Source organism: Mastacembelus armatus, chromosome 14 (assembly GCF_900324485.2).
Source record: "Mastacembelus armatus chromosome 14, fMasArm1.2, whole genome shotgun sequence".
Taxonomy (NCBI): Eukaryota; Metazoa; Chordata; class Actinopteri; order Synbranchiformes; family Mastacembelidae; genus Mastacembelus; species Mastacembelus armatus.
Genome location: NC_046646.1, coordinates 11,487,961 through 11,501,661, shown reverse-complemented (window position 1 = coordinate 11,501,661; position 13,701 = coordinate 11,487,961). Strand labels below are relative to the sequence as shown.

Genomic DNA, 13,701 nt, shown 5'->3' with positions numbered 1-13,701 from the left:
AATGTTAGAGTCGCCTTCATATCTTATTATAGCCCAATAAAATGTAGACCATCCATCCATCATCTATGGGCCTAAGCACTTATACCTATTTAGGGTCACAGGGATCTGCAGGAGCCTATCCCAGCTCTCTTTGGGTGAAAGACAGGGGTACACCCTGGACAGGTCACCAGGTCCATCACAGGGCCACATAGAGACAAACAACCTCACACACTCACACTCACTCCTATGGGCAATTTAGAGTCACCAATCAACCTGACATACATGTTTTTGGACTGTGGGAGGAAACCAGAGTACCTGGAGAAAACCCACACAAGCACAAGGAGAACATGCAAACTCCACACAGAAAGGTCCCTGTTGTGTTTCGAACCAAAATCATTCTTGCTGTGAGGCAACAGTGCTAACCACTAATCCACCGTGCTGCACAATGGAAAGCACTGAATTGTTTATTCCCGCGGTGGGCGTGGTTTTACACGTGTGACGCGTTGGGCCGTGTCTCTGCACGAACCACAGAGGAAGTGGCGGCAGCAGCGAGTTTCCTGCTGTTAATGAAGCCAGCGAAAAAGAAGAGGCGAGTGGAACCGGAAGGACGGGCTGTGACAGAAGGACGGAGCCGGAGCAGGGCCGAGGAGACCAGGTTTAGTCCGGAAAGATGCTGAGTAATATCTCCAGTGTCCTGAGAGCTTGCGCTCAGAGAAATGTAAGTACACCAGGTTAAAACTATGGACTGTGTAGGCCAAACCCCGCGCTGCAGTTGCACCCTAAGTCCTCCAGTGTTTACCCAAAATGAGACTAAACTCGCTCTTCTGACCTTGTAGGGCCGAGTGATAGCTTGTTTGCTAGCGTTAACTTCTGTCTGGTCCTTTAGGTTTCCCAATATGTTACAGCAATTTGAAGTGTTTTGTTACGTCCTTTCCTAAACTGGCAGCTCATACTATCAGGACATTCACTGGGAGGTTTTTGAGAATCATCTGAGAACTTCTCTAACAAATCCAGCTGTTTGATTTAACTGGGAGGTTTCATCACAGGTAGATACCAGCTAGAGTGGGTTTCAAAATATTTATCTGTTGAGCTTCACTTAAAAAGGTTTTAAGCCAGTATTTTTTCATTTATAGTAATATTGTCAATTTACCGTATTCTGGCTCTGTTATTTATTTATTTATTCATTTTTTGAGTATTAAAACTGGAAAGTACTGAAAGCTGTTAAATATCTAGTCAGGCTCATAATCTTGTTTTATTTTAACAAACTTCTTGTACAGCTGCTTGTATTAAGCCAACATTTAATGAATTTATTAAGAAAGAATGTTTTGTTTTGACATCGATACTGTTGTTTTGGATCCTTGGCCAAGTTTTTGACATGTTTTTTTTTTTTTTTTTTTGTTCTTTGTCCCCCGCCCACCTCTCTTCCATGGCAGGGAGCTGCAGCAGTCATATCAGCACGCACATATGCTGACTTCACCACCCAGGCTACCTTTGAAATAAAGGTAAGCTGCAAAAATACATACTTTTGCAGTAAACTGATCAATGCACTTGGCAGTATGTGAGTTATTATGGACAATTGTTTCCTTCTAGAAATGTGACGTCCACAAGCTGGATGAGGGTCCAGCCACTCAGGTGGTCATGACTCGTGATGAGGGTCTGCAGTACTACCGCACCATGCAGCTCATGAGGCGTATGGAGCTGAAGGCAGATCAGCTGTATAAGCAGAAGATCATCAGGGGATTCTGCCACTTGTATGATGGCCAGGTTGAGCACACCATCATTTTCCTAAACAGTGCTGCAAATTTTTTTTTACCACAACAAATTTCACTTCAGTGTTATAATAATGATTTAAGCTTGCCATTCCTGCCGGACATTAAATGTTTTTAAATTCTGCTCTTGCATTTCTTAAACCAAATTTCAGCATTTCTCGCCTTATGGATTTACAGTTTCTAGATGATAGGATCTCCATATGTGCTACACACAGTCATCACACTGCTTGTTTTCTCCTTGTAGGAAGCTTGTGCAGTTGGTATCGAAGCAGCAATCAATCAAACTGACCACCTGATCACCGCGTACCGTGCCCACGGCTACACGTACACCAGAGGAGGGACTGTGAAAGAGATTATGGCTGAGCTCACTGGTGAGTCTGCATTTTCAGTCACTAGATTCTAAGCTCCAATTGTTATTGATCATAAGACAAACATTATTCTCCTGTTTTGTTTTGTTTTTTTTTTTCCCCTTTTATCTTATTGTTTGTAATATATAGGCAGAAGAGGAGGAATTGCAAAGGGCAAAGGAGGCTCTATGCATATGTACTGTAAGAACTTCTATGGGGGAAATGGAATTGTCGGAGCTCAGGTATGTTGCTAAACAGTACTTATCAGTTTGGTCCTTGTCTTTTGCTTTCTGAGCTGATGGTTAAGCCACATTGGAAGGCTGTTCTAGAAAGAAGTAATGTGTTGAAAAGCAAAGATTAACATCTTGATTGCAGTGTAAGCATAAATCTAAATATATTTGCTAGTATATTGTTAATTAATTTTAATTATGATAAGTGTTGTTAGAGTTAAACACAGATATCATTTGTGGATGTGGTTTCGCAACAAACATGTTTAGATAATCCATGACGTCCTAATAATTCCATTATCACATTGAGGCAAGTCACATAAAAGCTAATGATGCATTTGTTCAAGTGATTTATACACACACAAAATTGTCATCCAGGTTATCCTGTGTGTCATAAAATCAATTTAATGTAACTTTTTAATCTCCTCAGGTTCCTCTCGGTGCTGGTGTGGCTCTGGCCTGCAAGTATCAAGGCAACAACGAGCTCTGTGTCTGTCTCTATGGTGACGGTGCTGCCAATCAGGTATGACACAGAAATCATTCTGCCTATACATTAACAACTGTATGTTTTAAAAATGGAAACCAATGCAGCAAATAAATGCATCACATTGAACATAGGTCAGACTAGCCACATATTGTTGGACAGTCTGTTTCTCCAAGTTTGTGTCAGAGCTGCCTCTAATCTTAGAGACATCCTGTAACTGAGCTAACCTATCCAGCTCACTGCACACCGTCAAATTCAACACAGGGACATTATGTTTGCTGTAAGGAGGTTCGGAATGGCACGACTTCTGAAAACACCAAAATAAGATAAAACATGACAAAAAGATTTTAAACATTATCTACTTGGCTACATCCTTCTAATATAAAATATCAAGAAGTTTTTTTGGGAGAAAAAAAAACAGCACTTATATCTTAAAGTTAAAAACAATATTTGTCTGCTTAACAGGGTCAGATCTTTGAAACCTACAATATGGCAGCACTTTGGAAGTTGCCTGTCATCTTTATCTGTGAGAACAACAGGTATGGCATGGGCACTTCAGTGGAGCGGGCTGCAGCCAGCACTGACTACTACAAGAGAGGAGAATTCATTCCTGGTCTCAGGGTACTGTGATAATTCACGTCTTTTAATCTTTTTTGTACTGATGAAATAAACCATACACAGCCATTTTTCCACTTCTCAGTTTCTCAGTTTAATGATAATATCTTAACATGGCACTTGAATTAAAAAGTATCACTCCTAAATTCCATATACAAATCAGTGCATGTTACGTACAGTAACCTGAAAGTTTTTTTTAGTGAGTAGTGTTCTCTTTTTGTTGTCCATATGATGAGTTTAGTTTAAAGTACTATTTTTTTTTGTGGAAGACTCTCTTAAAATTCAGTGAAATTTGGGGTATTGTTTTTGTGTTCAGCTGGATGGGATGGATGTTCTGTGTGTTCGGGAAGCAAGCAGGTTTGCAGCCGATCACTGCCGATCTGGAAAGGTTAGTTAAAGTCTCTGATTTCTAGTAACCAAAAAAAACATGGCTGTTGTTTTCCCAGCTAAATTATTTTGTGCTACTTTTCATCAGGGTCCCATCCTCATGGAACTTCAGACTTACCGTTATCATGGCCACAGTATGAGCGATCCTGGTGTCAGGTAAATAATGACAGTCGTAAATTTTAATTTAATACAATTTAAGTCTTTACTCTTTCCTGATTATCTTTTAAGTAACAATAATCTCACATTTAAACGTTATCCTCACTATGCTGCTGCCCCCCTGCTTCAACCACAGCCCCACAGTACTGCTCATGTACTCTCCTTCCCAATGTAGTGGCCTTGCTGTACCCTGACCACAGCCTAGGGATGGACTGAACTCAGACACTAATATTGGTATTGGCTTTGGCAAATGAATGCAGGGCTTAAATTGGTATTGGAGGAACTTCTTATAGTTTTAAATTAAAAATGTAAAAAATATGGTTTCATACAATGACCATAAATCAGTTATCTTCATATTTAGTAGAAAACTAATCCAAGTCTTAAATACTGGCATTATGCCAGTATTTAAGACTTGGATTAGATTATATTAGTGTATCCCTACAACATCCCTGCTGCCATTCTCTTCCCTCACAGCTACCGGACACGTGAGGAGATCCAGGAGGTCCGCAGTAAGAGCGACCCCATCTCCTTGCTCAAGGATCGCATGCTCAGCAACAACATGGCCAGCGTGGAGGAGCTCAAGGTAGCAAATGCTTTCAGTTTGGGAAAGAGAGAAAAAAAAAAAATGTTTTTTTAATGTAGCATTGTCTCTCATTGTGAGCTCAGCTGAACTCACCACCGAACAAATACTCTAGATGGCAAGCCAGCCTCAGACAAACATAGAGGACTCTGCAGTTTTGTGCTGATATATTATATATATTGAGCAACTTACCATAATTTTCCACCTTGCCTGTGTCGTGTCTGTAGGACATTGATGTGGAGGTGAGGAAGCAAATTGAAGATGCTGCTCAGTTTGCCACCACAGATCCTGAACCCCCACTGGAAGAGCTGTGCAACCACATATTTCACAACAATCCGCCGCTGGAGGTGCGCGGCACACATCCATGGTCAAAGCTGAAATCTATTAGCTAAACTTTCTTCATCCCTTCTTTTCATCACCTCATCCACCCTGATATATATTTACCCTTCCTGCCCCCAACTCCTGTCCCCTCACATATACGCACACCTCATTTAATGTACTGAACTACTGCCTCAGACCCAGAGTTTAAACAATCAATCAAGTAAATCAATTTCAGTGCTGTATGTTTTAACAATGGTTACCAATATTTGCAATGATATTTTGAGAATTAAATGCTGACAAGAACACCTTTTCTAAAGCTTATGCTGACTGTCTTGGTTGTCCCTTGTCTTTACATTACTGTTATTGATGTTTGCACACATACACCAGGCACTGTCCAAAATATCAGGACTCATTATCCAACCCTAAGAATAGCCGGTTACCGTTGTTAGTTTTTGTACAGTTTGACAAACATCTTACCTGTAATTGAAAGTTATCAGTATCATATTCACGAACAACACTAAGCATGTAAATCAGACAGACATGATAGTAAGTTAGATAGTCTTCAAATGTTTCATTGTTCAAAATGTCTCTGTTACAGTGTTGCCACAGTTTCATGAAATGCTGTCCCATATTCATTTATATTTTGCATTTCAATATTGAACTAAAAGCCAACTTTAAGCTACATACACTGACTATATAAATAAATTATTTTTTCTGCTTTATTTTGAAGTAGGGAGGCTACTGTATTGATATCAAAGCATATCAGTTTTAATAAATCTGGCCCCAAATTAATTTATTTCACAGATTCTGAATTTGCTTGTTTGATGTTTCTTGGTCATTTCTGAGGCACGGTTAAGAAAATGTTCATCTGTCACGTTTTGTTCCACGAAGAGACTATCTGACCTGTAAAAATGGCTTTGTACTCTTTATATTCAAGTGTACATGATAAATAATTCAATTTGAGTTAATTAGTCCTTGTCTTTTTAATTTAACCCCTTGTAAGACATCATAAAAGGCAGCCTTTACATTTTTGTCTTTCAATATTTTGTGTTTTAGAAAGGGGTAAGAATACCAAGGGAAAGGTTTGAAATATTTTATTTTGCCACACCAAACATGTGCCTGGCACATCTCATGTTGTTTAGGGGATGAAGGTGTTGTTTGTGTTGCACTCCAAGCTGAACAGGTGGTTTTATGCACCCAACATTCAAATGTATGGTATGAGGACAGATGTTTACATTCATATATATATATACATATATTTGGATTCTTTCAGTTTGTGGTGTATATATGTAAGGATATTTATAGTCCTGAATAATTACAGTTACCACAAGCTTAACTAAAGCTGAGTGGAAACATAATGACTTCAAGTCTAAGCGCATTCTTCACTTAAATAAGTCTGAGATGTTGGATTGGATGTTACGTATTGTTGGTTCAGGTAGTAGTGCACCTTTAAGCTTGACGTGCCAATTGTATGTCTCACTCAGATGGCGTTACATTAACATTTTGAATTTTAGCCTTTTTTTTTTTTTTTTATATATCTTCCTGAATTAACATTATGGTGGATAAAAATTGTCTGCACTGTGACCTCAGGTAGCAAAATAACCTGACCTGCATCATACCATGTACTGTTAATGGTAAGAAATCATTTTTATTTAAAAAAAAAAAAAATTGTTTTTCACTAGTGAACATTGTGACAAACCTTATGACCCTTAAAGGGATCATCCCTGAAGGGAAATATCTTTTCTCTGTAATTTGTAAGTATTACAGTACAGTCATATAAGAAGACAGACTAAAATTTAGAACGTCGCTACCTGTCATAATACCACTGGGAACGCCTAAAGTGTGAGTATATGTTAACCTGTTACATTGAGAGCGAAAGTGCTGGAAACATTGGTTTTATGTGTGAGATCATAATAAAAAGACTAAGGTGTTGTATTTGTGTATTCATTTTTGTCTCTATGTACAGCTGCCGGACAAATTGTACATAAAATCCCATAGTGCTTTGATGAATGGTGATAATGTGGCTTCACTGTTACTCACTACTGATGTTAGGTGGTGCAGTGAAAGAGAAAGTGGAAATGATGATATGCAGCTGATCCTGCCTTTCAGTTGGAATCACTGAGGTGGAATGAGGCAGAGAATGTTCCTGGGTTCTACATGACATCACCTGTAATTCTCGTGTTCTGTAGAAGACGTTCCTGGACTTAATTCTTGAATTAAGCATTTGTCAGTTGCACACTGATCAGGACTGCTTGGTAGTTTTTCTACTTGTGGATGATTTAATAGTGTTTTACTGGAAGTGATGGATTATCAAGAAACCTCAAACATCTTTCAACAATTCTGGAAGCGGACCCAAAAGGTCTGTGATTGTGTTGAAGTAAGAAATACACCCTTCTAATCTTTAACCTTCTTTCACTGTTCATATCTGAATGTTTATTTTCATGGATATACACAGGGAAGTTGGTTGATCTTAAAAAGTAGTGGTAAAATAAGACTCTAATTATGCTACAGGAAAGTAGGAGCCAGTGTCGACAGAAAAACCGTGTTTGCTCCACCAGTGAATCCAGGCTCATGGACATACAAATGTCTGAGAGGGCTAAGAGAGCTGCACTGACTCGACATGCAGAGGCACTGTGTGCTGCGCAGAAAGCCAGAGATGATGCAGTTCTGGAGAGACTGGGACTTTCTGTTCCTGATGTCATTCTGCCTTCGAATCAACCACCACCTGTTCCCAGAATAAACAGAAAATCACCTCGAGGGCAGAGGGTCAGCCCTGTTTTTGATGACAACCATCTTCATGGTCTGGATAATGAGGAGGATGACTCCTTCTGGGATGAGGTGCAGCTTGGCAGTCAGATGGCTGTACTTGCATGTCAAAAGGCTCAGATGACAGACAAAGACAAGAGCCCAACCGCTTCTCTGTACAGCCTCAGCTCAATAGATACTCCAAGTGAGCTGAGGGAAATCTCTCTAATTAAAAGCCCTACTAAGATGACCCCTACTCCTCCGCCTCCTCAAGCACTTCCTTTGCTCAGGAGAGAGAGAAGAGTGTCCCGACTGCCTGTGTTTTCTGCCAAACTCAGTGGAGCTGGTCAGTTTGTCACCTGCATTTATATATTCACTACTTCTACATTAGAAATTTAAAGTCTGACTTCTTTTCTATTACTCTGAACAGGCAAAGAGGTAGCTGATGGACTCAGGCTCCTGACAGCGAAAAATAAGGTCAAGGATCTAGTGGAAAGACTGGAGCAGTTCCAGTTAACCTCCATTCATTCACATCAGCACCCAGTGGCTGAAAAAATGGCTCCTGCAATGAAGCCTGTAGCTCAAACCCCTACTAAAAATCAACAAAAACATAAGAGCAGATCTCAACCTGAGACGTTCTCGCATCCTGCAAAAACTGTCACTAAAGCAAGTAAGCACTTCTATAGATCTTGGATAATTGTAGAATAAACTCAGATTTTAAGCTTCAAGTGTTTCTTATTATTGTAGAAATGTTGTAGTAGTCTAGTTATTTGATTGAAAATGTGAGTAAAGAGCATTTTGGTGTGTGTTTACTAGAAAAGAAGACAGTTAATAATTGCAGTGTCCAGAGCGTGAATAAAGACAGAGATGTGCTGCAGCCATTGAACAACCCTGTGGAGAGTCTGTCTGGCTGCTTCAGTATGCTCTCCTCAGATGACTGGTAAGATAGAAACACCACAGAGCAGTCTGTTGTAGCAACCTGAAGAAATGCTTGATCTTAAGTCATGATGCTTAGTTCCAGAGAGTTAGTTCACTGTCAATACACCCAGTCAATACAGACTGTAACCAGTAGAACATGTGAACCTTTACTTTTATCAGTAAAACTGCACTTTAGTATGTAATTTTAAGATCGACACTTCAGGCTATTTGTGTTGTTCTCAAAGCAGTGCCCTGTGTGGTTCATTTATTTTTTGCCATGTTAACACGCAGGATGGAGAAAATAAACGGGCTGAAAAAAATTCGGGCCCTGGCACAACACCACTCAGGGATCCTGAAGACTAAACTCCATGAGACGTGTCTGGTCCTCAGTGAGGAGGTGTGGTGAACACTTTCTTTCTTTTTGTCCGTGTTTCCCCTCATTGTTTTTCATGTAGTTTCCATCCTACAGTCTTGACTGATGTTTATTCTTACCGTGCAGGTGAAAAGTCTGCGCTCTGCAGTGGCCTGTGCTGCTATGAACACCATAGCTGAGCTCTATGTTTGCCTCCAGAAAGCCATGGACCCAGAGGTGGAGGGAACGGGCCGAGCCCTCCTGCAGAAACTGGCACAAACCACAAATGCATTTATTCACCAGCAGGCTAATCTGGCCCTGGATGCCATGGTGCAAAACTGCAGCCCCGGTCGGACTGTGAGCTGTCTGTTGAACACAGGGCTGAAGTAAGAGTAACAAAGAGGCAGCGTTTGTTTTAATGGTAAAGCGTTGAAACAACAGGAAGTGAAATGAAGAAGAGTCACTTGACTTGTGTGTTGTCCTTCCCCAGCCACCGTTCTCCTGTGGTTAGAGGGAGCATGGCAGAACACCTGCACCAGCTGACTGACAGAGTTGGAGCGGCTTGCGTCTTGACATCAGGAAGGACCGTCTCTGGGCGGTTCGTTATTGCTGTCTCTAAAATGGTTGTGGACGGTGCACCAAAAGTGAGGTGGGTTTTTCAGCTTTGTTAAATCACTTTAGACTATTTTAGCTTGTGATTTGATTAAAGACAGGTATTCCTCTGCAGGCACAATGGACAAATGGTTCTCCAGAAGCTGGCCCTCCACCGGGACTTTCTGAACCTGTGGACCAGGATCATCCCTGAAGAAGAAAGATTAAGACTGGACAAGATTTTTATAAAGGCCAAAAAAAATGGCACGTTAATGTGAATACATGTGAATAAATGTTTAAAAAATAAAAGTGAAAAATGCATAATGTACATGTCACAAATCATTCTGATAACAATACACAATATTAATGGGAAACTGTAAAATAACATATAACAATAATTCAACTAAAAGAATCAGTTTAATGTATAAGGGAGATATTATTTTTGTACATTTCCAACATATTCACAGTGATTCCATATAAAACATTATTATTAAAGCCAGGATTTCACCCAAACTAACATTTCAGATTAACCTTATAACTAATTCAACGTCGAACTGGAGAGAAAAGTGAGAATCATTACGCAATTGCACCAGAAGATGGCAGTAATGCAGTAAGTAAAGACAGTAAGGACGTCGGCTGCTCCTAAATCTATGTGAAGAAGAAGAAAAAGCGAGGGAGGAACAGAGCTCAGATCTTGTGAAAAGACTGAAACGCGTTGTCAGTCAGAGGCTACGTGCTCACAAAGGGACGGCACAATGGAGTTCCTCGTCCACACTAACCTAAAGAAGGCTTTCTGGTGCGCGCTTGGCACAGCTCTCCTCCTCCTCCTCACATCTGCAGAAGACGCTTATGTGAAAAACTCCCAGTGTCATAACTACGCAGGAGGACACGTCTATCCCGGGGAGGCTTTCCGTGTGCCCGTGTCTGACCATTCCCTGCACCTCAGCAAAGCCAAGAGTGAGTTTCTGTCCATGAGTTCACCCATAAGGTGGCTGCTGATTTTCTTTTCCTCCTCTTGCTGACAAACGCAGCAGTAGCAGCTGCTGCAGCTTTTACAGGCTGATCTCGCTGTGAGGACAGAAACAGCGTCTGTCTGCAGCCTATGCTGGAATCTGATTGTCTGTTAACCCTGGAGTTCAATTCTGAGGTGACAGCTTTAAAGGTTATTGTCACTTTCACATGGGGCCTAACTATAACGCAAATAGTTTAGTAGGACACGTCAATGAAATCCATTGGGTTATGTTCCCTCCCCCCCTCTGACACATGACGGTGTTTGGCACCATCACTGGTTAATCCACAGCAGGAGGTTGGACACTGGGAAACTATAGCAGGCATCTATGAAACAAACACTTGTGGCCATGTAACTAAACCAAAGTGTGCAAATGTAGTCTTTGTACTTATGGCCTCTGTTTTTATCCACTGCCACAGCTTGTTCCATGTGTTACTTCTGTGGCCTGGTTGAGACAAAATAGACATTTTTATTTATTTATAGACATTTTAGGCACATTTTGACATAACGAATTAATAAAAACAAAACTATTTCCAACAGTTCAGTCAGTTGATCAACAAAAAAATGATCTTTTTTGAAAATTGTTAAAAATTAAAAATTTTAATTCATTCATTATCATACATTCTCTACTTCCAGCTCCTAAAATCCATAAATGTTGATTTCCTTATTTTGTATAATTGTAAATTAAATATCTTTGGTTTATGCGTGCATTGGTCAGATACAATTATTATTAATAATAAGCATCACTAGTAGTAGCTCTGAATAATGTGACATTTTGCATGAGCAAAACATATCATGGATGTTCATACAGTAAAACTAAAAATAATATATAAATGATTTTATGTCTATATGTTTTTCTTCCTCTTCAAGTTTCAAAGCCTGCACCGCACTGGGAAGGAACAGCTGTCATCAATGGTGAATTCAAAGAGCTCAAGCTGTCAGACTACAAAGGCAAATATCTCGTCTTCTTCTTCTATCCCCTGGACTTGTAAGTACCACACTTTATATAATCTGTGTGTGTGTGTGTGTGTGTGTGTGTGTGTATTAGTATTGTTGTACAACACAGTATGTGTTCATGGGAAAGTGTTTGCTCCTTTGCAGCACATTTGTCTGCCCTACAGAGATCATTGCATTCAGTGACCGTGTGCATGAGTTTCATGCTGTCAATACAGAGGTGGTCGCCTGCTCAGTGGACTCCCAGTTCACCCACCTGGCTTGGTAAGATTGCTGTCGACATTACGCCCACACAAAGCTGCCAAAGCTGCAAAGACAAAGCCCGATAATAACAGACAGACATACAGGAATAGACACTGTTGAATAACTGAAGTGGAATTTTAATACATGACTTTTAGTTGGTGTTTCATTTCTGAAGGGCAGTGAGTGTTTTTGTTTCATTCTTCACTCATTGTTTATTTTTGGCTTAAGAGCTCTACTCTACATTTCCTTTTCTAAGTACTTTCTGAAAGAGTGAATCATCTTGCTAGACTGTACACTCCGATCATAAGTTTGTTTTTCCTGACATATCTTGTTATGAACAGGATAAATACTCCCAGGAAGCAGGGTGGACTTGGACAAATGAAAATCCCTCTGCTGTCTGACCTCACTCACCAGATTTCAAAAGACTATGGAGTCTACTTGGAGGACCAGGGACACACACTGAGGTACAGTTCATAGTTTTGCTTTAATTTAGACGATGGCCATCTTTATCTTTTCCCTTGAAATGTGTATAAAAGATACTGTAGTTTGTGTGGGATCGTCCTGTAGCACTTTATACAAATCACATTTCATGATTCTGCGATGCGGACCAATGTGTTATAAGTTGTACCTATGTGAGCATTTTAACCATGTAAAGAACTAACAGTAAATCATGCTTGAAATCTTACTTCTCTATTTGTGTCTCAGGGGACTTTTCATCATTGATGACAAAGGCATCCTGAGGCAGATCACCATGAACGATCTTCCAGTGGGAAGATCTGTGGATGAGACTCTGCGTCTGGTGCAGGCCTTCCAGTACACTGACAAACATGGAGAAGGTAATAGATTCTCATTAAATTAAATTGACATATGACATACTAAATGTTTATTTTTCATTTTTTATGGAGTAATGCAAAAGTGGCTGAAAATCTTATAGCTGTTTTTCAGTGGACTGTTTGAGTTGTTACTGATTGAAACAATGTGATATTTACAGTGTGTCCAGCAGGATGGAAGCCAGGCAGTGACACAGTGAGTATCACAGGGCATGAGACTGATTTGGATATATGGTCACTGACTAGTATTGCTTTACTTAAGATAGGTGATCTCAGATGAAATGTAATGCATTTGCAAATCAGTATCCGTGTCCAGCTCGTGCAATAACGAATATTGTCTAGTTAAAAGTAAAATTAAAAAAATGTAAGGGGAAATTAAATGTAAAGTTAAATATAAAAACAAATGAGTTAAGACAAATGGACTGGGAATATTACCTGACCAGGTTGTGCAAGTGCCATTTTAGGCAGCTGCTTTTAATGTTTGTGTAAAATGTTTACGAGCATGGATGTTCACATCAGTAGACTAGTATCTTGTTAGAGTTAGTCTAAATTAGTCACAAGCTGGTTTAAACCTTGGTCCTTCAGAGCCACTGCCCTGCTTGTTTTTACACCAGTCCCTGCCCTACTCACTGCTGATTACCTGGAGTAGGTGTGTTTGGCTAATCAGAAGCTGGAAGGGTGGAAACAGTTGGAAAACAAGTAGGGCAGAGGCTCTCAGGCATCAGGGGTGGCTACCACAAGTCCAGTGTAATTCTTATTGCCAAAAGGAATAATTATTATACACTAATTTAATGAATTCTTTCCCACAGATCATTCCTGACCCTTCAGGCAAACTGAAGTATTTTGATAAACTGAGCTGATCCACATTTCTGTTTTCCCAGTCTGTGAAGTCCACTACTTACTGAAAATTCAAATAAAATTTGTTTTCATAAAATGTTGCCTTTCTGGTCTTCTGATTCATCTGAAAGAGTGACACCACAGAGTGGCAGTTTTAGTTCAGGTTTCTTTAGTGGTGAAAGTGTCAGGGGTTGCACACTGGGAAAGAACAGCTGCCACCGGTGTGAATTCACCACATCGCTACAAGATGCTCTCTGGTACAACTCTTACAAAGAGTTCAGCCTGAAATATCCTCAGAAATGTCACAGTACTTGCTGTAGTGGTTATGGTGTTCACTTTGAATTTTAATGTAATATA

At 40.0% G+C, this 13,701-nt stretch overlaps 3 protein-coding genes across 3 annotated transcripts; all 3 read left to right on the top strand.

Annotated features, from left to right (window-relative positions):
• The first annotated feature begins 540 nt into the window (after positions 1–540).
• pdha1a (pyruvate dehydrogenase E1 subunit alpha 1a) lies at positions 541–5,828 on the top strand. The gene is made up of 11 exons (XM_026328089.1): positions 541–697; positions 1,413–1,481; positions 1,570–1,743; positions 1,993–2,119; positions 2,246–2,337; positions 2,753–2,845; positions 3,272–3,427; positions 3,738–3,809; positions 3,897–3,964; positions 4,439–4,547; positions 4,772–5,828. Exons 1-11 carry the CDS (start codon positions 650–652, stop codon positions 4,934–4,936), a joined length of 1,173 nt encoding a protein of 390 aa, XP_026183874.1. The 5' UTR covers positions 541–649; the 3' UTR covers positions 4,937–5,828.
• A 1,321-nt stretch (positions 5,829–7,149) lies between these two features.
• On the top strand, positions 7,150–9,749 carry LOC113143076 (uncharacterized; the record flags this gene model as incomplete). The annotated part of the gene is made up of 8 exons (XM_026328536.1): positions 7,150–7,236; positions 7,377–7,956; positions 8,041–8,280; positions 8,427–8,550; positions 8,820–8,925; positions 9,028–9,266; positions 9,371–9,529; positions 9,608–9,749. Coding segments are annotated over 8 exons (1,677 nt in total), but the record flags the coding sequence as incomplete, so codon positions are not given.
• A 372-nt stretch (positions 9,750–10,121) lies between these two features.
• On the top strand, positions 10,122–13,441 carry prdx4 (peroxiredoxin 4). The gene is made up of 7 exons (XM_026328090.1): positions 10,122–10,428; positions 11,351–11,468; positions 11,582–11,698; positions 12,019–12,141; positions 12,383–12,513; positions 12,669–12,703; positions 13,317–13,441. The coding sequence occupies exons 1-7, from the start codon at positions 10,227–10,229 to the stop codon at positions 13,365–13,367; spliced, it is 777 nt and encodes a 258-aa protein (XP_026183875.1). The 5' UTR covers positions 10,122–10,226; the 3' UTR covers positions 13,368–13,441.
• Positions 13,442–13,701: the final 260 nt, after the last annotated feature.